This window comes from Aplidium turbinatum, chromosome 4, assembly GCF_918807975.1.
Source record: "Aplidium turbinatum chromosome 4, kaAplTurb1.1, whole genome shotgun sequence".
Lineage (NCBI taxonomy): Eukaryota > Metazoa > Chordata > Ascidiacea > Aplousobranchia > Polyclinidae > Aplidium > Aplidium turbinatum.
Genome location: NC_137475.1, coordinates 8899603 through 8927269, shown reverse-complemented (window position 1 = coordinate 8927269; position 27667 = coordinate 8899603). Strand labels below are relative to the sequence as shown.

General features: G+C 34.4%; 1 protein-coding gene across 1 annotated transcript in view; it reads right to left on the bottom strand.

Moving 5' to 3' along the window:
* Nucleotides 1-27667, bottom strand: part of LOC145768875 (uncharacterized) — a 66245-nt gene that overhangs the window by 31113 nt on the left and 7465 nt on the right. Inside the window, exons 10-42 of the mRNA XM_082580481.1 lie at nucleotides 27265-27390; nucleotides 25978-26092; nucleotides 25688-25734; nucleotides 25074-25255; nucleotides 24816-24918; nucleotides 23773-23895; nucleotides 23288-23464; nucleotides 21658-21873; nucleotides 20645-20773; nucleotides 19977-20091; nucleotides 19609-19649; nucleotides 18825-18971; nucleotides 18337-18463; nucleotides 17670-17940; nucleotides 16842-17057; nucleotides 16186-16422; nucleotides 15540-15696; nucleotides 14625-14751; nucleotides 13594-13679; nucleotides 13199-13440; nucleotides 12594-12788; nucleotides 11054-11234; nucleotides 10405-10614; nucleotides 9405-9592; nucleotides 8712-8828; nucleotides 7689-7817; nucleotides 3962-4156; nucleotides 2643-2817; nucleotides 2030-2254; nucleotides 1384-1583; nucleotides 1093-1209; nucleotides 489-614; nucleotides 83-280 (exon numbers count right to left, since the gene is read on the bottom strand). Coding sequence (XP_082436607.1) covers nucleotides 83-280; nucleotides 489-614; nucleotides 1093-1209; nucleotides 1384-1583; nucleotides 2030-2254; nucleotides 2643-2817; nucleotides 3962-4156; nucleotides 7689-7817; nucleotides 8712-8828; nucleotides 9405-9592; nucleotides 10405-10614; nucleotides 11054-11234; nucleotides 12594-12788; nucleotides 13199-13440; nucleotides 13594-13679; nucleotides 14625-14751; nucleotides 15540-15696; nucleotides 16186-16422; nucleotides 16842-17057; nucleotides 17670-17940; nucleotides 18337-18463; nucleotides 18825-18971; nucleotides 19609-19649; nucleotides 19977-20091; nucleotides 20645-20773; nucleotides 21658-21873; nucleotides 23288-23464; nucleotides 23773-23895; nucleotides 24816-24918; nucleotides 25074-25255; nucleotides 25688-25734; nucleotides 25978-26092; nucleotides 27265-27390 — 5240 coding nt within the window. The remainder of the gene's footprint in view (nucleotides 1-82; nucleotides 281-488; nucleotides 615-1092; nucleotides 1210-1383; nucleotides 1584-2029; nucleotides 2255-2642; nucleotides 2818-3961; nucleotides 4157-7688; nucleotides 7818-8711; nucleotides 8829-9404; nucleotides 9593-10404; nucleotides 10615-11053; nucleotides 11235-12593; nucleotides 12789-13198; nucleotides 13441-13593; nucleotides 13680-14624; nucleotides 14752-15539; nucleotides 15697-16185; nucleotides 16423-16841; nucleotides 17058-17669; nucleotides 17941-18336; nucleotides 18464-18824; nucleotides 18972-19608; nucleotides 19650-19976; nucleotides 20092-20644; nucleotides 20774-21657; nucleotides 21874-23287; nucleotides 23465-23772; nucleotides 23896-24815; nucleotides 24919-25073; nucleotides 25256-25687; nucleotides 25735-25977; nucleotides 26093-27264; nucleotides 27391-27667) is intronic.

Here is a 27667-nt window from a genome sequence, read left to right as displayed (position 1 = left end):
ATTTCTAATTCAAGTAAAACAATGGTGTTAAGGTGGTACCCTAAACTCATGCATTAGAATAAAATAATTTTATTTTTTTTACCAGTGTCGATTGTCCGTGAATGCAACTGACGCACACACATTCATGGACTTCACAACATGAATTGTTTCCCGTTCCTGGAGTAGTTACGAGCTTCTCGTTTGATTTGCACTCTGGTGCGGCTGGGCACTCACTTCTGATGTCGCGATGTTCCTCGGTTACTGGGCAAGGAGAAACACCATCATCTGGCTGATTACAAATCTGGAGCAGAATATATAACGTGTGAAAATTTCCAAACATGTCAGGTCAAACATTTCAATTTACATGTCAGGTCGATTGTAAACTAAAACTAATTTTATTCAACAATAAAGATAGAATTGCAAAATGTGATATTAAACACGTCACGTGTCATGATGTACCATTAGGCAGCATCACTTTGATATTATGATAGATGATGATGAAGACTAACCATAAGCCGACATTTATCTGAGGCATTCTCCCATATTTCCTCAGGTTCTCTCATTTTGTCGCTTTCATCAACGCATCTTTTGCAGGTGCAGTTGTAGTCGTTACAACATTCATTCAGCTTTCCAGTCTGTGAAAGTGTGTTTCTACGTTAGATCTTTAAACCAGGATATGTAAAGAAATGTTTAAGCAACTCGTGTAGCTAAAAACATGTTTTAAATGCACAAGGCGTTTCAAAGTTTAATGCGTTTCGTTCCATGCTTGAAAATAGTGCTTTCAAACCGACATAGCGCGCAAATAAAACAATTACTCTGAAATTCACTTTAGTGTAAATTTTCTTTAAGATAGAAGTGGTATATTTTTATAATTGCAAACTGAGGTAACTGCTGGTATCACATAGGCCTATAAAGTATCAAAAATTTACTTTGCTTGTTGCAAAATTTGACGTGTGAAACAAGCATTGTGTTCTATTTATCACCATTCTATAATTATTGCTTGTCAAACAGTCATTTTATTTCATTGGAGTGAACTGAGAGTTGTTTATTTGTTTCAGTTTCAAAGTTTTAAATACTTGGTGCTAAAATCTATTAATAGTAAATAGCACGTACCACTTCCTTATCTTCATAATCTTCACATTTTGTATTTTCTTCAGGACAATACTCTTCTTTCGTTTTGTTGCATGAACAAGTGTACTTTGGACAACACAGATCATCACCAACAGGAGTCTAAAAAGAAAATATGGTTCGTCTTTTTAAACTATGACAACTACTTGACATTTTTATCACCCACTTTATCAGAATTTTTATCTCCAAACGAGCTCAGAACAAGAAGCGTTAAACACTGTAAACTAAAACAAATTACAAAGATATTAAAATTGTTAAAAATTTTTAACATGGTACCCTGCTTTCCCAGTCTTCACATTCTGTAGGAGAATCATCAACTGCGCAAGTTTTGGGAACGCATCTGTATTTGTCGCAGCATGAATCTTCTGCACATCTGTTGTCGGGCGAAGTAACATTGGAAGCTGATGACACCTTTTCATGAACGTGGCATGGATCAGAACAAGGCTCAAGAGCAGGGCAAGACTTGGGGTCGCACTCTGCAATATAAAAGAAATTAATTAAAAGTAGAACATACGAGATGCGTTTTACACATATCGTGCTTAAAGTAAAGGATTTGGCGACAACAAATGTGATACAGAATTGCGTTAGATAACATTACAATAAACTATGTCATATTTGGTGGAATGCACTGTACAGTAGTCTACAGATTGGCATTTATGTTGAAAGTTATAATTTTTCCATTAACACGTAACTTGTAAAAACTTTAAAAGTTTTTGAGAAGCGGTTTCACTTAATATTTTCATAATTAACCTTAAAAAAGGGGTGTCTTGTTAACAACTTTGATAAAGAAATTAAGTCGACAGTTAAACAAGGTGTTTGAAATTGAGTGATATCTGGTTAATCCCTATAAATTATAATGAGTTAGGTTACACACTATTCAAGTTGTCCAAATGTTATCGTAAACTTTACGTTACCAACTTACCACATGTTTTCTTCAAGATACAATCACACACTCCTTTGTTGGTGTTGCGACATCCTTCATTCAAGCAGATGCTGCTCTCATCCAGGCAACGACTTCTATCCATATCGTCAGGGTTTGGACACGTGCAGTTGAATTCCTTACATTCCAATGATCCCTCAGTCAAGAGATTTGTGTTTAGAACTTTCGGGTAATCACATTCGGGTTCTTCTTGGGAATAGCGACAAGCTGTATTTACACAATAAACAAAGTTGATTTAACAAATGCAATGATGAAAATATTTACTTCGCTCATGCTTAGCATGACATGGTGTAGCAAAATATTTAAGCTAGTTATAGTACAATAGACTTGCGCATGAGAAAGTGTTGCTTTATGATAGGAGAAGCTATTTTGGGTGTTGTATATCTTGAATTTATTTAGCAATAAGTGCCATACTGAAGCTATAATTATCAGTAAAATCAGACAATTTGATTTAATAAGAAAATTCGAGTATTTCAAGAAAAAACGTTTTCCTATGAGTTTTTTTTAATTTAAATCTTGCAAACGTTTGTTATTGTGTTATTTTTGCTGTCAAGTTTGAATACATGCAGTGTGTTTGTAAACTATTTTAACTTACAGCAGTTGTACGTAGTGCAACATGGTCCTTTTATTGCGTTTATTTCTCCAAAATACGGACAAGTTGTTGCTGGCTCATTGGAACAAACGGATGTTGTATTGATTTCAAAGTATTCGTCACCATCAGACTTGCAAGTGTGGATATAGCATCCTTCAGTCTCCGATTCCCCTTCATTCTAAAAAAAATACAAGAATTAAACATATTATTAACCTATTAGCAATTTTGTTGAAATTAGAAGTTTTGATATCGAGTTATTATGTAACTGCATCGTTAGCTTCATCTTTCAAATAAATGCTTTGTTCGTCGGATAGTATCTTTAAAGTTTTACCTATAACATTAAAATTACGTAAATATCAGGCGTAAACAGTTTTGTTATTGAAAGATGTTAAGACAAAACATGTGTTTGAGCTTTAACATGAATAACGAAGCTACATGTACTGGAAATGTTTGCAACGCAACATTTTTTTTCTATTTCTATCTTCTGTTATTATTCCACTTATTGATAAATTAAATATAAAATGCCTTGTTGAATCACGCAGAAACAGTTTGCCAGCTTCGTTTTTAATGATAAGAAATCAATTTGGCTATAACGTTACAGCATCGTCAGTCTCAGCTAGTTATCTTTTTACTTTTTGGTTATCGGTTTAAGAGCAATTAGACGACGTGAACCTCAAAGCTATAAGTAAAATAAACTGGGCACATGTACTTAGTTTGTAAGACTGCTGATATTAATCTGGTTTGAACAAACGCGAAGTAGTGTTGGACATGGCGGCCTTGAACTTTTGAATTATTCCGTAAACACCTTCTGGTCATTGTATCAGTCGAAAAAGTTTGTTTCACAGTTACCAGAAGATTAAAAAAGGTTGGTATGGAATGTAGGAAAACATTGCAAAAATACAGTTCTGACAATTTTAGGTATATGTTTATCATGAGCAGATCCAAAGAGTAATAATAATTTTGTGCAAAAGTATAAAAAAATATATATATAAAAGTCATCTGTCAAAACTGTAGTGGGCTATAGTTGATAGGAACCTTAACAAACGTATGAAGAAAAGTGGAATGTTACTCTTATATCACATGGAATGTTGTTTTTTATAAAAAGTTCTAATAAGTCGCTAGTTCAATCTTATGATGAAATACGTTTCTTTCAACAAACAGTTGTTTTCGCAGAACTTTGAAACAATCTATGCTATGTATAAATACTAACGAAATGCATGTTTTGAGAAATACATTAAATAACTTGACTGAATAAAAATTAAAAAATGTTTTATTTTCAAATTTCTTTCAGTAATGATGAAACAAACAAAAACAATACTTACCAAAGTTGTGTTTTGGTAAGTGCATCTGACAGTTTTGCATCTATGAAGATAACAACAAGAATCATTTCCTGTTCCAAGCTTGGTTTCAAGTTCTTCGTTTCTCTTGCATTTGGGAGCAGTGAGGCATGTGTCTCTTTTGTTGAATTGCACATCAACAAAAGGGCAGTCATTTTCAGAACTACTCTTACGGCAAATCTGAATGAAGAATGAAGGATTAAAAGATTTGCAATAAGTAATAAAATTGTCAAGTTTCTTAACATATTTAAGATTTGTTTTTAAACTGTAACCTACTGTATTGCATTTAGGGTGTACCATTTTTCAAAAAGTTTTTAGAAATTATTGCGGCTATGTATTACGGGTTTCCACTTTTGTTAAAAAGTATTTTGGTAGAGTTTCAGAATTTTCCCGCCAAAACTGTGGTTCTGCCGCCATTTTGAAAAAATCGCGTCCAGATAGGATATTATGAAAGTCTACAGCTTTAAACTGGCGCAATGTGATCATATAATATGTCGATTACGGGGTTTTTGGGGTCGCAGAACTCGAATTTGAAGTTAAAAACACTCTACGGCAACAATTTTGCAAAGTGAATTTTGACATATAGATGTGACCACACTGTTTTGGACCGCAGATTTACATGAAAAGAGCATCTTATTGTCATTTTAACCTTGAAATGCATGTAGGCTATGCATAAACTTTTCTAGTCGGTGTGATTATATCAATCAGTATGAGGGAAAAATTAACATGTACTTTCTTGTGTACTTTCACATCCGATGAAAATCTACTAACTAGTCCACAGTATAGCCTATAGCCTGTACTTAGTTACTAACCTACCTGCTTATTAACTAATGGACGGCAACAGAGTACCCCATGGCAGACCAAAAAGTTCGAAAAGCCGAAGTGAACTCTCCCAACTGGGTAAATGCTTTACTTCTACACGACGAAGATCATCATTAGCTCAGTGACTCGAAGAGTAGCTAGTGATCGTACGCAAGTTACAAGATTCCGATCAGTAATAAATGGCACTGAATAAGACGGCCGGTGAAGCACACCACTCACTGGCACAAAAACCAAAAAGAAAGTTCTTCCTCATTGGGAACACTAGCGAAAGACTAGGTGTTCCAAAGCTTCCTAAAAGCTCTGACGTTCTTGCTAGGCTATTGTTCCTCAGAGACGAAAGTCACAGAACGATCAACCAATCCATCGTGATAGCAAGGGAGGAAATTCCCCTGGTATGGAAACATCATTTTGGCAAGAATAACGAGAAACAATCTGGAAAAGAGAAGTAATCGTGAAAGGTTATTGTTAAAAATGCGGATATAGACCGGCATCTGAAGAATTTGTATGAAACTTGGTATCTAAAACTTGATTCCAGGCGTGAGAGGAATAATAGTGATTCATTTAAAAAAACATTTGCGTGATATGGAAGAAAAGCTCAAGGATCCTCTGAATATATGTAAGACTACTTAGCGATCAATTCTCATGCATTCCGGTATTATTGACTGGGAGATAGATTTGGAACATCTGAAAAATTAGCTCCAGAGAGATCAAGTAGGCTAGGTTGCGCATTGGGCAGAGATGCTCTATAGAAGAGACGGGACTGACCTAGAGAAAAATGACACAGTGCATCTGGTGAAAGGAAACAGAAAGAGGATGTTGCTGACAATCTGAAAACCGTCAAGTTGAACTTAAGTGCAGATGAAGAAACAGAAAGTGACAGTGACAACTGGAAAACTCCTGAATGGAAAAGAAAATGGGTATTACGTCGCCTAGCCTATACCTTTAACATCTGATCGACTTGGATGAGCTATCGGCAAAGAACAATGTTCGCTATGTGGCTCAAGCGTCCGGCATACAAGTCGAAGATACTAATATCAGTCACAGCAGCTCATAGACTGGCTAATAAGACTATAGGTCCTCTCACTCCCAAATTAATTATCAGAGATGAGTTCCAGGCCCCTGATTTGGCAATAATTCACTGGGCCGGTAAGATTCTGAAAATGAGAGGAAATGTTTCATCAGAACAGTGCTGTGTATATGTATCTGGCGTTAGTTTTGATGATGAAGGTAATGCAGAAATGAAAGCTTCTGGGGGTGCATGAGACCAGACGGCACCAGATCATCTCAGAAACAGGCCATTATAAAATTGGTGGAAGACTGGAGAGAGAAAGGTGTCATTGATGGAGGTATTTGATACGACTGCCGTCAATTCAGGGAAGTGGCAAGGTACTTGTAGGCTACATTGCTGGAGGCAACAATTGGGAAAGCAATTTGGAACTTACTGATCAAGAGTGGCAACAAATGCCAGTATCAGAATGGAAAAACTTCAGTGATTATAAGAAACTAAGCAAATTCGTTTTGAACGTAAGGATGGTCAACGATATTGCGGAACGCGGGATTAAGCTAATCACTGATTTTTTTGACAGGTGTTCTGACGAAAGCCACCGGCAAGCTCTCTTGCTTGCCATGCAAAGGCACAGTTCTCAAATTACAAAAAAGGTACCTTAGCCAAACTCAATTGTTAAAGAAATTCGTCAAAAATTCAGTGAATTGAGTGCTTGCATAACTTTGGTAGGCTATTGTGTTGATGAAATACTGGGAATTGAAATTAATCAGGACTGAAGCATAAGGAATAGCATGCAGAAGAAACAGGGATGGATCGTGTTTGAGAGTGATTAAATCAATTTGTTTGTAAATGAATCGTGTTGTTATTTCAACAGTTTGACAATATTTCAGGAATGCTCATTCTGGGGTGAGGTATTCTTGGTCAGGTTGTGTCCATGTCTGCAAAATTTCACCATAAATTTCAAGTGGTAAAATTTCACTTTGCAAAATTGTTGTCGTAGAGCACTTTTGACTTCAGATTCGTGTTCTGCGACCCCAAAAACCCCGTAATCAACATATTATATGATCACATTATGTCAGTTTAAGGCTGCAGATTTTCATAATATCTTATCTGGACGCCATTTTTTCAAAATGGCGGCAGAACCACAGTTTTGGCGGGAAAATTCTGAAACTCTACCAAAATGCTTTTTAACAAAAGTGGAAACCCGTAATACATAGCCGCAATAATTTCTAAAAACTTTTTGCAAAATGGTACACCCTATTGCATATCATATGGTAGTCAAAAAAAATTAAACAGTAAACAGAATTGCTAAATGTTGCTGTCTTTGAGTTGCATTGGTTCTGCACTTATTGTGGTAATAGCCTATATTGTAATCTGTTGGTTCCAGCAGTTAAATTTATTTTTTGTATCGTGGGATACATTTACCTGTTACAACAACAACAACAAAAATAACTTAGTGTAAGTTATTATATGAATTTCCACTTTACTTTATGGCTCGCTCCAAGCTAATTGGTTTGATCACAGTAAATCATCAGTAGAAAAAAAAGGCCAATGAAATGATTAAGACAGAATGACAGAATGATTAAGTTATAAAACTTCTATTACTAGATGCATTAATTTCATTGAAAATAAACCTAATGTAAATAGTCGAAAGTAGCTCTATAAAAATTCAATCTACTTTCCAATTTTTAAACTGAACAACATAAGCTCATGTAATTCTCGTATGCTCTCTTAAATGCAACTATCCATAATTTCAGTCGTCGTTAACAACCTGGTCTACTTGTAAAGCAAACCAGCAAAACACAATCGATCAACTGAGCAAAAAACAAGCCAAAAACACGTTGTCAAGATAAAGCTTTGCCGTCTGAACTACTTAGATTTTACCATAGTGATGCATTCTCCGTCCACAGCGGCTGGCCAGGTTTCACCAATTTCATGCATGTCATTCTTAGCATCGATACATTTGTCGCATTTGCATTTGTAGTCGTCACAACACTCATTTAGCGTTCCAACCTAAAGTAAGTATAATTACAGCAATTCGTTCATTTTGTATCGGTTGTACTTGCAGTAGAGTCTAGTAAGGTGTCTATTTTCCCCCTGCAATGAAATTCTTTGCTGTTCAAATCAAAGCTGCAAGCGGCCCACTTTTTGCCACAGTGCATTATTTCAAAAGCAATGTCGTGTACTCATACAGTCAACTCACATCCAAATCGCGGGTAATATTCAACTATCGGAATCTTGACTCTGTCAATCTTGGTAACCGAATCTGCATCAGTGGTTCCAAGCCTCTACAAGTATGCGGAACTGTCAGGAATAACTTATCACAGGCTTTGTTAGTCCGGTAATGAAGATTCAAAAACCAACCAAACAACAATGAAACCAATAACCCATTGACTTGCAATGGCTTCCAATAGTTGTCTAATTCTGAGACTTATCTTCAACACGAAGAGATGAAGAAAAGACCCCGGGCTTCAAAAGCTTATGGAACAACGACGCAGACAAGATACGAACATCAGCTGTCTGTTTCAAGAAGTTAAGTCAGTCACTTGTCAAACAATCCGTTTAAATTATGGTTAGATAAATCTGTAGACCATTAATTCTTTAAAAAGACGTAACTATTCATATAGCCCTTTTCAAGCTTATAAAAGTAAATATTGTAAAATAAATACTAAAAAATCATAAAGTATTTCGTATACTATTTCAATAGCAGTTCTTTTACAATATTTATTTTATAGGCTTGAAAAGGACTATTTGAAAGCCAAAACCGTTACCTTATTGTTTTTAGTTTTTATAATATAAAATGTAGTGTCGTTACTTAGTTATGTCAGCTTACGATTAAAAAAAGTAACCTCTCTACCTAAATTGAAATACTATATTAACATACTTTATTAAGCGAAGGACACGTACCTTCATTTTACTATCAGTGCTATTACACGTTAAATTCTCTTCAGGACATAAATGTTCCTTTGTCTTGTTGCAAGAACATTCATACTTTGGACAGCACTGGTCGGCATTCACCAGGGTCTAAACATCAAAAACATTGTATGAACAAATTATGATGTAAAAGTTACATAAGTGCTGCATTAGCAATCTTAAGATACTTTACCAATTTGAGCATACATTTTAGAGTTTCAACTGATGCTCGTTTATAGATTGGTTATGTTTTTTGTTTTTTTTTGCTTAATATCCACAGTAGCCTATCAATAACAATAAAGTCAATACTATACGCCAATATTAAATTTTGGATCACGCTAATCCATATACTGTACAGTTGTGTTCCCAAGCCTTTCAAGATTTCTGTTCATTTAGTTAAGAATATTCAATTCAAGAGAATAATATTCAATCCTGTTGTTCAAATCCAACAGCTTTAATATTTCAAATTTATTCAAATATATATCACTTGCTTTATCGCGCCTTATCCATAGAAGTGGCTTAGTTGGTGATTCTACAGTAAAGCGAAATATTTCTGTGCATTTAGGATAAAAATAATAAATTAGTTCTTTTTTGTTCTTTTTATTTAAAAAAAATTGTTTCCCTTTGTTGAAACGAAGTGCGACATTATTAACTCTCTTTGATGATTACGATGATGTATTGATCAACCTTGCTTTCCCAAGCTTCGCAAACAGTTGTGTCTTCTTCGCATGGTATCAGCAAGCATTCGTATTTATCACAGCAGGAGTCATTCCTACATCTGTCAAGAGAAGTGTCGTTGGAAGCAGAAAATACTTTTGTTGGATTGTGACAATCTGGACATGTGGGAACTACAGGACAACTGGACGTATCACAAACTGCAACCAAAAGGTAAAAATTTATAATGCATTTATAATTATAATGTGTATATTTGTATATATATATATATTGTAACTGCAGACAGTGGAACACCGTTTCGATATGCATATATTGTATTTAAACAATAAATACTACAAAAAGTGCTTAATGCCAAGCAAAAAGCCATCAGAGAGAATTACATCAAATATAGTTACTATTCGCTAAAAACCTCTCCAGCCTGTTTCACCCTAAAAGGGGGATCATCAGAAGGTCCTTATTCAAATAGAATTCTATTTGAATACTGTATTTATATATTTTTTATTTGTAATGCGTTTCCAAATGCATTTTCTTAAGTTTATAGTGACTTTACTGTAATAGAGATTGCGGTCATGTTATGCTTTTTTGTTTCTATTTACTGTATAAACTGCTGACAAATGATTAAAGTACAAATCAGACCTGAAATGAGTTGAAAATCAATAATATGATAAGCATTTCTTAAGTCACTCGATGTACAGTACAATACTCACCAAAAGACTATTTTTTTAATGTGATGTTTTATAGGAATGGTAAGGAAAACTTAGTTTTCATAACAATTAATTTTTTTAAATCAAATTCAACCTTAATATCTCAAAATTAAAAATAATTTCACGCAAAGCAAAAACTATTGAAACATAATTATACAGTATTTGCATTGTCGTTTGCGCAGTACTGCCTTATAAAGTATGATCTACTGCTGCTAGAAATGTGTATAAAGTAGTGTACAAATGTACAAATACTTTCTTTCAAGAAAAATCCTCTTTTTAATATGCAAAAAAAAGCATAATCCACTTACCACACTGACTGCTAATCACACAACCACACTTTTCATCATTCTTCCTACTGCATCCTGATTGAGGGCATGTCACGCCATCAACACAATGTTCGGTGCTGCTTGCGTTACAGGCGCAATCGTGGACAACACACACCAACTCTCCAAACGTCTCTAGAGTTGTGTGAACTATTTCGGGATATGTGCAAGTTGGCTTCGACATGGTGTTGCATTCTTAGAAAGCAAAGTAGAGTTATATTAATACTATGCCACTAATTCCGATTTGTAGTTGATTAAAGGTAGTCTGAAAGAATATACTTTACTGTATATACAGGTATTTTCTTAGGCATTTTAATCATTACATTATTTCACATTTGGTCATGTCAAACTTTTTACTTTATAATCTCAGGTTTATTTACAACTCAGGTTTAACGACATCAACTTTCAAATGCATTTAGAAAACTTAGAATTTTTTTTTCATTAAAAGTGTTAATGACCGTTTTGCTTTGATTAGTAACTAGGCTGTCAGCATTTCCTTTGTCAAATTCATTCATTTGTTTGCATATTTGGACGTAATTCCAGTAGGGGTTATGGTTATCGAAATGTGGAAACTTGCGACAATAAAGTTTTGGAGTAAACTGTGCAGTGAAATGCGCTAAAAGAATACACTTACCACACTCATGAGTGTTGCAGCATCCGTCTTCATAAGACACACCAACTTCGTGTGTGAAATCTGGGCAGTTTGGTGCTGTACGATTGCAAGCGATGGGAACTGCTGTTGTAGCATAGCAGCCTTGTCCATCGGGGTTGCACTCAAAAGTTGTACAGTTTGAAATCCATCGCTCATGAGGTTTCTGAGAAAAAAATTTAAAAATATGTATAAATAATAATTTATACAAGAACTGCAGACAGTGGTACACCGTTTCAATTTTTTTTCTCTCTGTTTGCGATTTTTCAACTGTTTAATTTGCATCAACAACTCGCGCAAACAATGTAGCGATTTTCCATTTGTGGTGTGTAGAAAACAAACTATAAAGTGGTACTTTCATCAACCTCGCCAAAATGCTCAAACTGCAAGCAGAGAGCGTTTATAATGTATACAATACGAATAACAAAAAAGAGCATTTTTTTAAATTTTTTATTGTTCTAAAACGAAGGTTTCCAAACCTTCCAATCTCGTTCACCAATTGCCAACCATTAAATATTAACTTAACTTTTCACAAATCTCAACTTAGTGTTTCTCATGCAGTTTATTTTTCTTCCCATATAAAACGTAACTTTTTGATGTTGGTAATTTACCTTCACAGATAAATTTACCTCTGGTTAAGAATATCTCTTGTTACAAGGGCACTATGTCATAACCCTGCATAAACCCAAAGCACAATACATCACTACACGAATGCACATGACATACCGCCACTAGTAATAGTGAAAAGTTTCTCTAATTTCAATGTTTTGTGTGCAAACTACAGCGTACAGATACTCGGTAATTATTCTTTTTTTTTTCTTGTAAAGTATACAAAACAGTGTTTATATTACTTGATACCCTTTGTTATTAGTACAAATATTTCAGTAAACCTCTGTCTGCATCAAGTCACAGTAATCAGATAGGTTTGAAGGCGCAATCATTGTATAGTAGAAACCACTGCACTGTTATCTATATCTCTGGTTAGAAATGAAAGACAATATTTTCCACTGCCATTCTTGGCAATCATAAAAGCAAGAAAAGCTTGCTTCGTTTTGACAAGATGATTTAGTTTTGGTGATCACGGTGATTTTTTTACCAAGATTGTAATCTGCCACAGTAGCTTTTTAAAATCTGAACACAAACTGTGTAAAATGCTTCAAAATATTTTTTTTAAAGTTTTTAATGACTTAATGCAATTTCTGCAATCATAATGCAATTACTGCAATTGTACAACATCTAAAAATGGAAAGCCAGCACAGAAGTGATTTCATTTCAGACTCAGGTGCATTTTCTTGTTGTTTTATCTTTGTAATTTAGATACAGTACATATATCATTTAACCAAAAGTCGTAATATTCAATAGATAGCACGGACAAAGTTAAAGTCTGTGCAGCAGGATCAGCCAACGTAATTGGTAGATTTAGGAGGATGCCTTAAGCTAGCATTAAGTTGATAATTACTAGTTAACATAGCGCAGCAAATACAAACAAAAAACTAAATAAAAAACGTTCATTTTTTTTTCTTACCCGGACTTTTCCGTCGTGATAGCATCCAATGCATTCACATTGAAATATTTCACAGCAACCATCTTCTGATGTGCCTACGAAAGTAAGCTCCTCATCTGTTCGATTACAGGAGGTTGGGTTCTCAGGACAAGTCACGTCACCACAACATCGTGGGCATGTGAATCGAATTTCATAATCATCACATTCTGCACTGTCCTAAAATACATCAATAAGACATGACATGGTTAATTTGAAAAGATTATTTGGTTAGAAGGGTAACAATAAATTCAAATAACTGATTTGTATACTTTTATATCCATTGAAACAATTACATAGCCTGTAAATTGCATTTCTCTTCACCAAAATTACTTTGCTGCAAATAAGCTAGTGTGTTTTAAAAGCCAAAAAGGCTTATAACTGTAGCTCAAGGTTTAATATACATTTGTATGAAGGTATTTTAATAGTTTTTAAAGTTGTATGGTTTATCAATGGGCAGAAACTGTAAATAATTCTAAAAAAAATTGGCCGCATAGCTTCATCTTTTACTTTTTTGTGAACCAATTACTTCTATTTTCCTCTTTTTAATGCTTTACAGATTAGAACACTTTTTTCATTCAAGCTTTTACCTGATCAGAATTGAGGCATGATAACCCGAACTCAGTTGTACACTGCACTGTTGATGGGAGTGATGCATTGTGATTGGTTGTTGAGCGACACTCAATTTCCTTTACTGCAGTACACTCGAGGTTATACGTTTCGTTAAGTGCTTTGATTTTTTCAAACTCTCCTCCGTTGTAGATAGACGGAGTGCTTGAACTCATCCATTCAGTCCAAATCCAAACAGGAGCTTCGTCGTTCAGGCACTTTCCTGTTATAGTGTTATAAACAACATTTGACTTGTCACATACACAATTTAATAAGGTGACATTCCTTCAAATAACTACACTTTTAAATTCAAAGTACACAGCTATTAATTAACTAAGCAATGAATTTCATAGAACATGTTTATGGCAACACATACCTGTCGGTTCAGCTTCCACGCAAAAACATTCTTTTTCTGGCAAGCATTGATTAGTATTGACATCATAAAGTGTTCCATTCGGGCACCTGAAAATTTGATTGAAGTAAGCCTAACAATTTAGAGATTTTTGACATAATATTTTAGAATCAAAAATATTGACAAAGTCAAGTTATTAAGTCTATATTTCAATATTTTTTTGCAGTTGGTTTTATTTATGTGGCTTAAGCGACGTCCACGTTTGAGCCATAGAGCCACAATACACAAAGCTGTAATTGGCCAACGTAGTTTTTTTATATTTGTTGTACAATGGTTGGTCATTGTACTACTCATTTTGTTCCTGCAAGGTGTAAAGTTGACATTAGAAAACTGAACCATTTTTTGTAAACAATTTAAAAATTAAAAAGTGTTTTTAATTCTTGTTCAATGCTAGACTTTTGTCATCAGGTAAACTGGAGTCAACAGCTGCTAGACTATCTTCAGAACTGATCTTTAAAAAGTTCAAATCGTGTATTTACTCCGGGGTTACAAATCATCAATACATCTACTGTATAGGCTATGTCTTATGTAGTCAATTAGTACAAGATTAAAAGCTTGGTTTATAATTGCTAGCTTGAATCTTGAACTTAAAATCAAACAAACGCAATAAGCCATATCTCTGGCACCTTGTGAAAATTTTATTGTTTTAGTTAATTAACTTTTAAAGGTTTCATATATTGCGTTTTTGGAAACAGAAGAAGAAGAAAAAAATTAATAGTTTCACCAGAAACGTAACAATATCCTACAACGGACAGATTTAACTCAATACATTATTTTCATCTTTCTCATCACTCTCTGTTTATAAAATCATGCCGAAACAAACTCTTAAAATGTATTTTTGACTGTGGAGCCGTTACATTTACAATAGGTGTTATAGTGCATGTACCGTACAATTAAGCTTTGCTAATTCTAGCATGCCAGAATGAATTCTAATTAGTTGAGTTAATTTCACAGCTTAGTAAACTTCTGATAATAGACGAAAAAACACCACATACGTAGGATAGCATCCTTCAAAACAGCTAGGGTAGCACTCTTCATGGCAGCAAACCTTCGTGCAAAGTTGGCAAGGTTGGTACTCCCACACACAGTTAGACCCTGTGTTGTAACTTTCACACATAGTAGCTGAAATGTAGAAAGGCACTGATTACATTATGTCACCTTAGGCTACAAATCAAAGCGTACAATAAAAAGTTTTTGCAGAAGTTTAAAAATGCTTCGTTTTTATTTCTTGTGAAAGAAAATAGCAATAATAATATTTTTTAAATTATCTTGACATAGTCATTAAAATCAATTAACACTGATATGAAAAAAGCGTAATCTTTCTCTTCAAACATCATTAGAAGAACATTTTGGATTGCTTTCATTACATTCAAGCGACTTCGGTTATAAGCAATATGATAGAGACGCGTAGGATAGACAGACAAATTCTTTGTTCATTATGATTAACTGTTAGTCGAAAATATAGCATGTAACCGATAGATATGTCAAATCAATGTCTTTTTTAAGGCGCTTTTCGCTACCCAATTAGGCATGGTTACTGAATCAAGATATCCAAGGCCATTAAGAGGAAAATTTTGGACCGATATCGATAAGGTCCGGAAGTCCTGGACCCATGTGTCAACACCACTGAAAGAATCGGACTATTTGCAGTTCATTTCGAGTTTTAACAGTACGTTACTTTATTTTATAAAATTGCCTTTTTGTGATTTGTTTAATATAAAGATGTAACCTCACTAGCAACTTCGAATAAGGGCAACTGCTTCGAAACAAATAAAGAAACCTTTCTTGAATTTATCTTCACTTTTTTTTGAAGAAAAAAAAAATTATTAAAATTTTCTCTGAGCAAGGAACGTTCGGAATGCAATTTTACATGTGAATAATTATATAATTGCATCTTGACTAAAACTCACGGCAAATACTAGGAAGCCTCCAGTTTACTAAGACTCCAGCTTCGGCGCAAGCGTACGCATAAGCCGACACCGCTGTGCAGAAGCATTCGCAATCCCCTCCTGAGTCACAGGAGCAAGTTTCAGCAACGCAAGTGTCGTAGAAGTAATCCAGTTCCACCTAGGTATATAAATGTGACATGTATTAAGCTTTTTTTTATTACAACAGCCTACTAAGCAGCAGATAAAGAGAAAGATTAAAAAATGAAAATGTTGAGATGTAATTAAAGAACAGATTGATAACACTTTTATGAGATTATCAAGTATTAAGTAGATTAGAAGAGTTTATGAACATCTTCTGTCAGCAGTGGCATAGCCGGTAGTCGATGACGATGATAGCAGCCGATTAGTATAGGCTAAATACAGTTTATGTTGTTTTTGCTTTGCTTTAAAGTTTATAACTATGTTGAGATGCATTCACAAGTTAAAAATATGTAAAGTGCTTCAAGTTATGGATTTTAAGACGCGAGCTAAATAAGCGTCATCGTATTTTAAAAGAGTTTAACTACCAAGCATCCAGAAAATAAAAATGAAACTTATCTTAAACTGAATGTTATCGTATAACACGCCAAGTTTTTCATAAGTATAAGAACTTTAGTTAATCACTCACCACGTCACGACACTCATCAAAGGCTGAACTGTACAAGACAGAACATTTTTCTTGCGCCCATGATCTTTTTGTTCCACAAGAATCCACTGACAAAGAGTTGAAGTTTTCACAAGAAGATTCAACTTTCCAAGAATTCCCAAAGTCGTCAGCAGAAACAGCCAGGTTTTGAGTTATAGTGTTGAAATCATCCTTGTAGTCGCCGTTGTTGTTACCACACATTCCACACGTCTGCTTTGCCTAAATTTAAAATAAAACATTAAATTAACTGCCTCAATCTTACTAAATTACAAAAAGCCAACAACGACATTCAAAGCAGTTGAAGGCTTAGCTTTAGTAGGCTAGTAGTGAAAATGCAAATATTGATATTACATCATCACAAATAGTAAGGAAAAATAATGAAGTTTTAAGCCATAACAGATTATCGTTGTATGTTTAGCATCGCACAGTTCACGACTCGTTTCTTTTACTTTCTTAACCGTTGTACTTCTGTTAAAGATTTACATAATATTATGCTTGCTTTGGCACTCAGCAAAGAAATGGAATCAGGATAATAACGTAATTAGCTGCTCCTTTATAGGGTTGCGCTGACACTGTCTGTTTTGTAAAGCGCTGAGCAACGCATAATCCTTATCATTATTATTAATTGCACTATTTACCAATAATCCTTCGCTCAAACGAATATACGTCTTGGTGCTTCCATCCCAAGCAATAGTGATTTTGTCGCTCGCGGAAGATGCGTAAATGACAGTGTACATGCCCAGAGTCACGTTCTGTATGGCCCAGTCTTGATATTTCGTATGCAACTCATCAGTTCCACGCTGATAAAACTCTACTGTAGACTTGATTTCTTTGTGTAGATGAATATCAAAGTTCTGAAAATAGTACGCATCCGATTGATAATAAATTTTATATCAACTTACGTAAGTAATACCAGCTCCAAGATGTACAGACACTCTGCTCAATAGGTAATGGTAACTGATGATAACTAGTGGTTAGTAATTACGTTTTTTTAAGACCAATTACAATTTGTTGTACATCATGCTTTAGGCTACCTCGTCTATGATTACGCTATGACTGAGCAACATATTTTTTCAAGACTGAAAAATATAGTTTGGTGGCCAAGTAGACACTCGTCAAAGCCACAGCCTTTAACTTTGTTGCACACAAACGCTGAGATGTTGTTGGCAGAAAAACCACAACTTCTACAGCAAGTTTTTGCACAAATGTTTTCATGTGATTTGCCAGACCTTTCATATTTTGTCACATGTTTAGAAGATTTACTTTAATGTAACATTTTCGAAGAATACAAATTTTTACGATGCGCATTTACAGTTGGCATAAAATCAATAAAAAAGACATAACATCGTGACATGCACATATTATATTGACTCTTCAATTAAAACCTTTTTAGAGTTTTAATTGAGAAAAGGCAAATTAACAGTGCCTCAACGACGCGATTTAATAAATATATTTTTTCAGCATACCCCAATTATTGCGTGTATTCTTGTCTCACACATGGCTTTGTTTGAGCCAGGACAGTCGAAACTTTGAGCAGTTACTCGGAAGAGAAAGTCATCATTTTTGTTGTATGACAAAAGACTGCCGCAGTGATCTGTGGCCAACAAGTACTCGCAAGTGCCACGGAAAGTAAAGCGTCGGTTGTCAAAGGTTTGATAAAATGATCCTCCAACAATTTCGCACTCAGAGAAACAGTTTTCTCTGGAAGTCACCTCCCATCCCTCAGGAGTACAAAGTCTGTAGTAAAACAGATTTGAAGAGTTCACTAATTTCTTTGTAAGAATTCGTTTAAATCGTAAACAATGTTCTCATAAGAAATTATTTTTGATGTTATTTAACTAATGCAGCACATTAATCTTTATTCACCGTCATATATAGTTTCATTAAAAACAGTCGCTTTAAAAATTTTCAACAAAAGTAATGCTAACTATAACGTATAGTGTACTACTGACAAACAGCCAAATTTAAAGTTAAAATGAATTTAATACGTTGTATACATACACCGTTATACACCGTTATATACAATGTATAGGTTTAGAAACAAGCTTTCCATTGCTGCGTCTTGATTTTCATATAGAACTGTTTTTATTTATTTCTACAGTAGAAAAAAAAGACAAACTAGTCCATTCTTACATCTTCTCGCATCCACTTTCGGTTACATTTCCGACCGGAAATTCTTTGTTGTGTATTTTACAAGGACACAAATCTGGTTGTAAGCACGCACCATTGTGGTACACAAGACCATCAGGGCACACGCAACCTAATAAAGTTGAAAAAACACTTTTGTTGACACAAATTGAGATTTAGCCAAAGTGATAAACTGATAAAATATTTTTTGATACCTTTCATTGCAAGAGCGTGTTGATGAATATAAAATAGAAAGATATCTTTACAGTCAATCTAGGGACGGATCCAGCAAGTAGCTTTAACGAGAAAGCTTCAACAATTCACAATGATGTGTAGATGTACATTAACCCGACCTTGCAAATGTACCCTAAATGCAGTTACTTTTTTGTGTTTTAGAGGATGGCTATCGCTCCAATTGCCTCCTTTCCAAGGATTCTCAACGGAGTTAATCTTAGTTTTTAGTTTAGACAAACTATGTGTGTATTTATACAAACCTGATTTGCATTGCGTGTCTGGGCAAGGTTCGCCTTTGTTACGACAAGTTCTGATGCATTCAGCTCCTTTTTCTCCTTGGGTGAGATTTGAACACAAACGCTTTTCCATGAATGATGGGCATTCTAACTCGGTAGATTCGTCAATTTCTAAAAAATAAGTTATGAGCAAGTTATTTGATTGCCAGATAAGACCCTTTAACTTCAGCAGGATTGTAAGTTATGGTTAGAGTGTTTTGAGACGTTTTTTCTAAATGCGTGCTTTACCTGAATGGCACGCAATGCCATTCCGGTCAACTTAATTTACCTAAGCTCTATATTTACTTGCTTTTCTTATCTCTAACGCAAGCACAATAACGTCAGTTTTTGGATTGTTTTGCATTATTTTTAGAAACAGTTTTACTGCTTGACTTCAACGCTATTTGGGAATTTAACGCTTCAAGTAATAAACAGCTTTTCTTATTTGGACATAAACGAGTGCCTCCGATGAGATGACAAAACATGGTGGATGATTTTTATCCACTTCTTTTCAGGGAGATTACGCTTTTAGTCATTCTGGTAACATGCAACAAATGAACCAAATCGCTTAAAAAGCTTCCATTTAGCCATAAAGTTTACGCTTCATTTCTTTATTTTTTATTGATGATTTTTGTTTGCGATCATTGCCTGCTATTTGCTGTGCTTGCATAAAACTTAACCACTTTCTTTCAGTAGTTTTGATATTAAAAATCTATTTTAAAAAACTGTGGTACCAAATTTATTATTTTACTAAAAGAAAAACTTTTACCCTGGTGGTTGTTGCAAACTATTTTCCCGTTGATGCAGTAGCTGAAAATAAAAAGATAATTGATGCAAACAAAGAATAAAATACCAAGCAATAAGATTTTTTGCTTTCATGAAGTAGCCTACACTTGATGAAATCATTTGGAATTAATGTTCATAAAAGTTAAGTATCCGAAAGGCATCACTTACAGACTTACACCTAGGTTCTGCCAGTTGGCTAAAGTTGCAAACAATAAAAATGAAAAACAAATAAAACCGCAAAATAAAAATTGCATTGTAATGTAAAAAAGCTACATGCAAATGTTTTGAATTGGATTTAAGGTGCATAGTTACAAAGTGGATACATACAAATGGATTTAAATTCAATAATACCATGGTCCAGATTTTTGATGGATCACGTGGCCTACATCCTTCCAATCATGATCGTAGTAGCATGGGCAGTCTTGCAGTTCAACGCATGTTTCTCCGTCCTTGGATAGGTATTTGCCTACAGCGTGATACTATTGTTCAAAAGGGCCCACAAACAAGTAAATAAAATCACCCGAGTTGTACAACTTGTATAATTATTTGATAAAGTTTTTTCCACGCAAAAGCGGCTTTTGCGATATCCATCTTCTTTATCACTCATTTTAAGATGATGGATAGAACTGGTTTTCAAGCGACAAATATTTAAACATGATATGATACTGCATTCTTTTGCAATGCAAAAAAACTTCCATTGCTTTTTTAGAAAACTTATTATCCTCAACAAAGAAGACCACAACAAAAAATACATCAATCAATCAATAGCAAGATTTCGTCAGTGGTTGCTTTGTTTTTTGTTGCGTATCGTTTTAACCCTTAACGTTTTTAACCTTTAACCCTTAACGTTTTTAACCTTTAACCCTTAACGTTTTTAACCTTTAACCCTTAACGTTTTTAACCCGTTTGTTGCGTATCGTTTTTAAAGTTTCTAAGCATACCTAACCTAAAGTAGTTACAGTACAAGTAGTAGTACTTTAGGTTTTTTATAACAACCCAGTGTCGATTTTCTGTTTTACCTTCAGGACAGTTACAGCCTTCCAAGAGCTTTGTTGTAGAACAGGACTCCGTTTCCATTTGTGATCGGCATGTTCGTCCGCAAGTTGTCGCTGCAGTCTGATACTTTAAATCTCCGTCGCAAGAAACATCTGAAAACGTGGTTTCACACAATCAATAACCTAAAGTTAATTAAACTTAATTTGTTTATTTCTATCTTTAATTTGGATAGACTACCGCATAAACTATTATATCACCCTTGTTGAAGTAAGTTATTAGGCTATGATGTGTATTATGACTGTTATTATTCGTACACAAAAAGTTCATAAAGAACAAAAATGACTTTCACGGTTGAATGGGCGAAAATCTAGTCATCTTTTTTCGAGATCATTTGCGGCTGCCTTAAATTTACAATGCAATTAGTGATTTTTGGGGATTCTAAAGCACCAAATACCTTCACGCACGCACATTCCAAGCACCGGTTCTGCATCATTGAAAACCTATAACTGTTACGTCATTTATCTCAAGTGCAAACGGAGCATTATTGCACAACGCACAAGGATTGTTGCGTGTTTATCGTCCAAAACTTAAACCAGTGGGGTTACTAGGTTTAACTGTAGGCTTCCGCTTCAGCACTGTGACTTGAAAAAATTCTTGGAGCAAGGAACCGTGCTAATTTTAAAGTAATATTTTACAAACAAATTTTCAACAAAAGGTTTTTTCAATGCTTTACCGATGCTAATCAGAAATCGACAAACAGAAAAGTTCTCAAGTCATGTAGGCTACATACAATTAACCTACACTACAGTAAAGCAATTTTTTTAGTGCCGAGACCAGATTAATACTTGTGCAAGGTTAAAATACTATTGTTCTAATACTGATTCCACAAAAAATAAAGCTTCTGTCAACAAAGCAACCTCCCCAGACAACAAATCTTACAAAGCAACCAACCTAACGTCTGCAGACGTTAAATCAATGTAAAAATGACGGATTTTGCTGTCTGGGTCTACCGCTTTTAGAAGCGATAAAATCTCACCACAAAAAGTTGCATTTCTCCAATTGACGTAAATGCCTTCCAAGCTACATTTCAATGCGTAGTCAGCAACGGCGTCACACAAGCAATTTGTTCCCGATTCGCAAGCGCACACATCTTCTTTGCATTTTTCCATGTAGAATTCACAAGCAACCACAGATTTGCAGTGGTCAAAGGCCTCGCTGCATATGACAGAGCATTGCTGCTCTGCTGCGCTTGCTGAATACAAAATCAGAGTTGAAATCACTTATCTTATTATTGATCGGAAGTCATGTACCCTACAACTTGTTGCTATTGGCAGCACCCCAATTTGAAATCTAACTTTCTGAAAAAGAATCTCTAGCAAAAATAATACGTAATAAAAGTAGTAAATGAAGAAAAAATGTAATTTTTAATTCGTAATGCTTTTTTATCAATCACACAAATATGGTTAAAAAGTTTGATATTTGATAATTACGTCAAAGTTAATTTGTGATTAAGCTGTTTTAATGAAAATAATTGAAAGTACATCGAAAGTCAACAGCCTACAATGTCGTAAATTTTTATTTCAAAAAGTGGTGTTTATACTTGGCTCTGGATATTGTATGCAGCTACAAAAAAAAGGTAACCAAATCTCTAAAACTGGAAATTTTTTTCTTTATTTGCAGAAGGGATCACATAGCAATCTTTAAAATTGCAGGATCAATTCAAGTAGCTTCAACTTGAGTATGGATTTCCACAAAGTGCAGATAAAAAGTAGATTTATCTATATTGTATTCTAACGTATGAGGTTTTAGTGGCTTCATGTTAAACTTAACTGGAATTCAGTTGTTTTTTAACGACTAAATTGTCGGCTTAAAACGCCTTATTTTTGTTGGTTATTCTCGGTTAAAAACGCTTTCGCTTCAAGCTGCAACCAATAATTTGCTTATCCAGGCTTATGTTAAACAACTGAGGAATTTGTTGCAAATATTGTACTATAATATAGTGCAACCACTTCATAGCACTATCATGGCACTATTAACAACAACAAAAAACGTGTTGAACAATATTTGTAAGAACATCTGATTTTGCACTGTATGTTACCGGTTCGACGTTCTCACAGCATATTTCGGCTGTGATTAGCATGCTATAACTATTCAACAAGCTTAGTGTTTGAACTATACTGACCACTGACCAGTTATCAGTCAAGATTAGATGAATGTTTTTCACTGAGAATATACTTCTGTGAAGCAGTACCAAAGACAATCACTTATTTTTAATCAAATTATAAAGCAATTTCCGTAAAACCTAAAGCATATCATAATTCAATGACTCAAAAATTGAAACTTGTCTATTGCTGCACACAGTCTCATGCTTTAATTTGTTCTGTCTTGGTGATTAAATTCCAAGTTTTCCATCCTAAAATAACAAAAACTAACTTTACACTATTGGCATATCCGTTTGCCATTACTAATGTTACGTAAGCACAACATGGGCAAAAGTTGATGTGTATGTGGCTTAATACTTTCCATGTCAAACCTTCGTGGATCAGTGGTCAACCGTGCTTACTGACACAATTTGATCATTCACTAAAATAGTTGTGAATGTATGAGTGAAACTTTGTGAAATAAAGGTATGTTTTATTCCTATTTTTTATTTACTAAATTCTTACCAAGATTGCTATTAAGAGCACAAGCTTTTTCTGATGTTCCGGCTGTGCATGGCTCTGTTGGAATAGCGAATTCCCACGATTTTGAAAATGTAGAGGCCATTGCAGCCAAACCGTCTTTTGTTGTTAAATCGTCTTCTGATTTTGCATTGTACTTTCCACCGAGTCCACATACCTTATCTGCATTTATATGACAACAAGGATGATAAATGTAAGCTTTGTTTACAAAACAGCAAACAGTTCACTTTCAAAGACAACACACTAAACACAATATTGATACAAGAACTGATGAGCCTTCCCACTGCTCATGTAGAAAATTAGATTCAGGAAAACCTTTAACAACAGTGTATTGTTAAGATTTCTTTAGAAAAGTGTTTTAAAGGACCAGTAGGAAAATTAGCCAATTTCTCTGCTTTAAAATTGTAAAAATGAAAAAAGGTTCTAATGTTGAAAAATTTTTGTCAACCAAGTTTGTCAACTAAAGTTACCTTTAAAGTGAGATGGCATTGTGACGTGAATGGACGACCTTTTGTCCCACAACACAGAGACTTGGACGTGGTTAATGATAACTTCGATATATTCAGATGTCAGGGAGTACACCGTAATTCCTCCTTCAGTAATTAAGAGTGTTAATACATTGGCGAAGTGATATAAAACACAAATGTTAGATATGCTTTGTTAGTCATGTTCACATATTGCGATAAAACAGGCACTTTGTTATCACAAAACATCAGATCCTCATCAGTGGCACTGCTTTGTAGCATGTCATTATCTAAAATTAAAACTGCTAAAACACACAAAATCTATTGGTCCCTTGTAAAGCTCTGCTGCTCAGCAGCACTTGGATAATCCTATTTTTGTTTTCAATTTTTTTTTTTTAAATTAACCTAATTGGTGTTTTAACAAAACCCCCGAATAAAAATAACCATACAAAAATAACCTCATAAACAATACCTTTCTGACTGTCAAGTCAAAAGGTCAGATCAACAAATCATGGAAGTAATTTATTGGTACTTGAAATGTGAACGAAATTGCTCATTCAGTATGTATTCTAACAACATGACTCAAAGCACTTGAAATACTACAAAGTTTGAGTCATACCACTCAAGTGTAAGGTGATGGCAAGTTTGTTGTTCATTTTTTATGGATCGTTAAATACTCAAAAACCGTCAAAATGACCAATTTCTACATCAACGTTGTTCGATTAAAAGTAAAAATCAACAAATTGCATTTTAAGCACATTGTCAATTTTTGCTGCATTATGTTTAATGGTAGACAATTATATAAAAAATTGTATAATTTATCTGACACTATTTTGCTAAAACACACGATTTGTTTTTCAAACTTATAATATAATATAACATAAACTTATATTTTATAATATATTATTGAATTTTCTAAAGCGCAGTAAAATGTACTAAACATCCATAGTAGTGAAAACTTACAAGTTTTTTAGTTTGAAACAGCAAAACTTTGCCTTCTTAGAAAATTCTAATCGAATGTTTGCTGTATATTTCTATACACTATTTACCTGTAACAACTGGCAAAAGTGAGGGAGAATTGTCATTTACAAAAACATCACCACCGTTTTCCAGTGTCACTGATGTGTGCAGTGAAGGCAAGTATGAGAAGATCTTTACTTTTCTGAAATTGAGCAAATAAATTACAACAGCATTGTTCGTATCGTCACTTTATTGAGTATACTATAATTGCTATTTGATAATTATACAAATGTACTGCTTGAAATAGTCATGAACAGAATAGAAGGGCAGCTACCTAGTTGCTTTACATACCTCAAGCAAGAGAAGTCCGCTTGTGATCCGCATTCACCTGTTTCAATGTAGATAGCAAAGGTGCTGTCAGAGTTTGGAGTGCAGTCGTAAGCGTAGGTGTACGTACATCTGCCAGGAAAATGATATTGGATTCCGTCAAAGGTCTGGAAGTGAGAGAAACCGCTGACAGTGGCAAGACCTAACGTTCAAAAAATAAAAATGAAATCAGTGAAAATTACATTGATTCTGTCATGTATACAATAAGTTCGCATCACTAGTAAGGACTGAAGCCAAACCGCACAGTTAAAAGTCTATTGTTTACTATATCCTTTTTATTTTCGAAATAGAAAATTTTGACTTCTAACCAACCTTAAAAATGAAACTTAATATATTGAAGTAACAAACGCATACTAATAGATTCGCATATTACTCATCAGCACAGCAAGCAAAAAAAATTTGCTCTGGTGTATTTAAAAAATGATTAAAGAGTGATCTATGTCTGTGGTATTTAAAAAAGATGCAAACTTGACAAAAATTAAAATATCTATTTACGTGCAGTAGATACCTATGCTTGTGTATATTTTATTATTAAAGTTAGGGAGTAGGCTACAAAGGAACAAGAGACACTAACCTGGGCAGATATTGTTTGTGCATTGCCATACTGATCCAATACAGGTGCTGATAAAATAAAATAAAACATTATAAGTTAGGTTTGAAATGAGTTGCTTTTTGTAAAACCTCACTTAATCCAAACAAAACGATCCATATAGAAAATGCACAGTATTTTACCATGTTTCAAACTTTGGGATTGCGAACCTTTATTATAATTTATAAAAAGTAATCTCTCTTTGATTTAATAAAAAAAAATATTTGCGCCTTAAATATCACAGAATTCGTTTTATGAAACTAATAATAACCTACCAACTGTTACATTCTTGAAAATATTTTTCTCCCGGCTGATATGACACACCGGCATGTGTACATGGGCACTCAGCAAGTGGGACACACCAATTCTTTTCTTCGTCCCAATAGGTGTCTAGAAGTAGTGATAAATAATTAAATATATATAGTGATAACATGTTAAAATTTATATGATGGTAATATTATAGCAACTTGAGTCATAACCGGCTAAATTTAAAAAAACCAAAAGTGTCAATTATCACCTGCGGAGCACATATCAAAAACTATTAGGTATGAGAATACTGTTGAAAGGATATTTTTAAGTTTAAATTTAAATTTGTAAACTGCCGCATTTGTTTTTGCAACAAACATCCCTTTATTCCTGGGGAGATTAGCCTGTTCAGCAATGTGCACGAGTCAGTGGCGTAGCCAAGGGGGGTTTTGAGGGTTACAACCCCCCCTCCCCCCCCTTTGGCACGCTTGTAACATCACGATATTGAGTATGATGCTTTCAGTCTAAAAAAAAATTGCCTAGTTTTAAACAAAATTGCATTAAAAGAGCGCGTTTTGCCAATACCAAACATTCAAACATCTCAGCCAGGAATTAGCAACAAGAAAACACAGAGACTTAGCTTTATTTCCGAAAAATGCCGAAGAAAACATGATCTTATTCTTTTGCTATGCTACCAGACAGCACCATTTTACAGGAATATTCGTACCCACATTTTTGTTGAAAATGCTCTCAGAATGCACCAAATTCAAAGTAATTTTTCAAAATTTTTTGGGGGAGGCCCCCCAGACCCCCCGCCGCTGGGTGGTCAAACCCCCCCCCCTTTCAAAATTCCTGGCTACGCTACTGGCACGAGTACAATCATATAAAGTTATTGTGGATGTATCGTCTTTGTTTGTGATGCCACTTTTCAAACGCTGCTAATATTTTACCATTAGGTCAACGTTACTTTATTTTTCATTTTAATTACTAGCTAACTTTAAACAGCTACAAATTTGCTGTTGAAATACAATGTAAAAGCAAAGGTATGTGCGGTGATGAAAATTAATGCCTAACTTTTTTCACTTGAACTAACTAAATTTGAAAATCAAAACAGTTTTTTAATGTTACCAGATTTTATGAGATTTGTCTATCTAAAAATATGTTTTAGATATTATAAATTGTGATACAGCTTTCAAAAAATAATTTTCTTGTAAAGCTTGATTGATATGATCTACTAAAAAGCTTGTCACATATACTGCAAAGCGAAGTATCCACGTTTTTAATGCTAATCTTGCATTATTGTTACTTATTTTCACCTCCTGGACATTCGCATGTTTCTCCGCACTCAGTGGAGCAAGTTCCATAACTTGGGTTGCTGCAACTTGGCAGAGAACATGTGGATCCACATTCGGCATAAATTTGATTTCTCGGGCAGCCAGCAGCTGTAAATTCAAATGAAGTTATTATTAATTGGGAAGTCTTTACGAAGTCTTAATCTTTTACCTGAAGAAAAGTCTTAATCTTTACGTGTAGTAACTGACTTGAAAAATCGAAACGCTTGTTTTAATCAATTGTTATTATTGGTCAATGACATTTAAGATCAAGCATTAATTTCTTTGTTAATTTGTAAAAAACATTTAACAGTACATGTTCATTTTCAAGTCTGCTATAGGGTAGGTTTTGACATTGAGACACTATCAAAATTGGAAAGTTTATTTC